We start from the raw sequence: 590 nt of genomic DNA, 5'->3' as shown, positions 1-590 counted from the left end.
GCTCCGGATGTCCCGGGTCAAGGAGGATGAAGATTACTGGAACACCTCCAAGTGTAAGGCGTTCACCTTTGATGATCACGATGAGGACGGACTGTCTCAGGTAATGACGTGTCATTCTTGTCCTCCGTCCCTGCACAGAGAGGGCTCGGGGTGGTGTGTCCCCTGTAGTGAATTGCGGCCTCACTTCCTGTTGCTTCCTCTTCCAGCTGAAAGAATCGAAGCGCGCTGTGAACAGCCTGAAAGCCTTCGTGGAGGAAGATGACGAGGACTGGGAGAGGTTCACCTGGAGCGGGGAGCCGGTGGGGAGTGAGTATCCGCCCGTGGAGGCGCCATCTCGGTGTCAGGGGGGAGGAGCTTCAGGCTGCGGCCCCTGGGAGGGAGGAGCTTCTGGCTGTGGCCCCCGGGGGGGAAGACAAAAAACTATCGCCTCCCTCAGTCCAACCATTGGATCAGAACCCTCAGTGATTGGCTGAGACGGGTCATATGTTGGAGACAACAGGCAGAAGTATTCAATGTCAGACTAGGGTTAGGGTTACCCTAAGGGGGTCCTCTGGTATAAGGTGGGGGGTCCTCTGGTATAAGGTGGGGGG

At 57.6% G+C, this 590-nt stretch overlaps 1 protein-coding gene across 1 annotated transcript in view; it reads left to right on the top strand.

The window, feature by feature from the left end:
* The window catches only part of VIPAS39 (VPS33B interacting protein, apical-basolateral polarity regulator, spe-39 homolog), a 16,264-nt gene continuing 15,674 nt past the window's right edge, over positions 1–590 (top strand). Inside the window, exons 1-2 of the mRNA XM_018574942.1 lie at positions 1–100; positions 207–306. Of these exons, the coding sequence (XP_018430444.1) occupies positions 8–100; positions 207–306 (193 nt within the window). The 5' untranslated portion in view covers positions 1–7. The remainder of the gene's footprint in view (positions 101–206; positions 307–590) is intronic.

This window comes from Nanorana parkeri, unplaced genomic scaffold (genome assembly GCF_000935625.1).
Source record: "Nanorana parkeri isolate BGI_ZX_2015 unplaced genomic scaffold, ASM93562v1 scaffold3388, whole genome shotgun sequence".
Lineage (NCBI taxonomy): Eukaryota > Metazoa > Chordata > Amphibia > Anura > Dicroglossidae > Nanorana > Nanorana parkeri.
The sequence above is the reverse complement of the archived record's forward strand: the minus strand, read 5'-3'. Positions and strand labels throughout refer to the sequence as shown.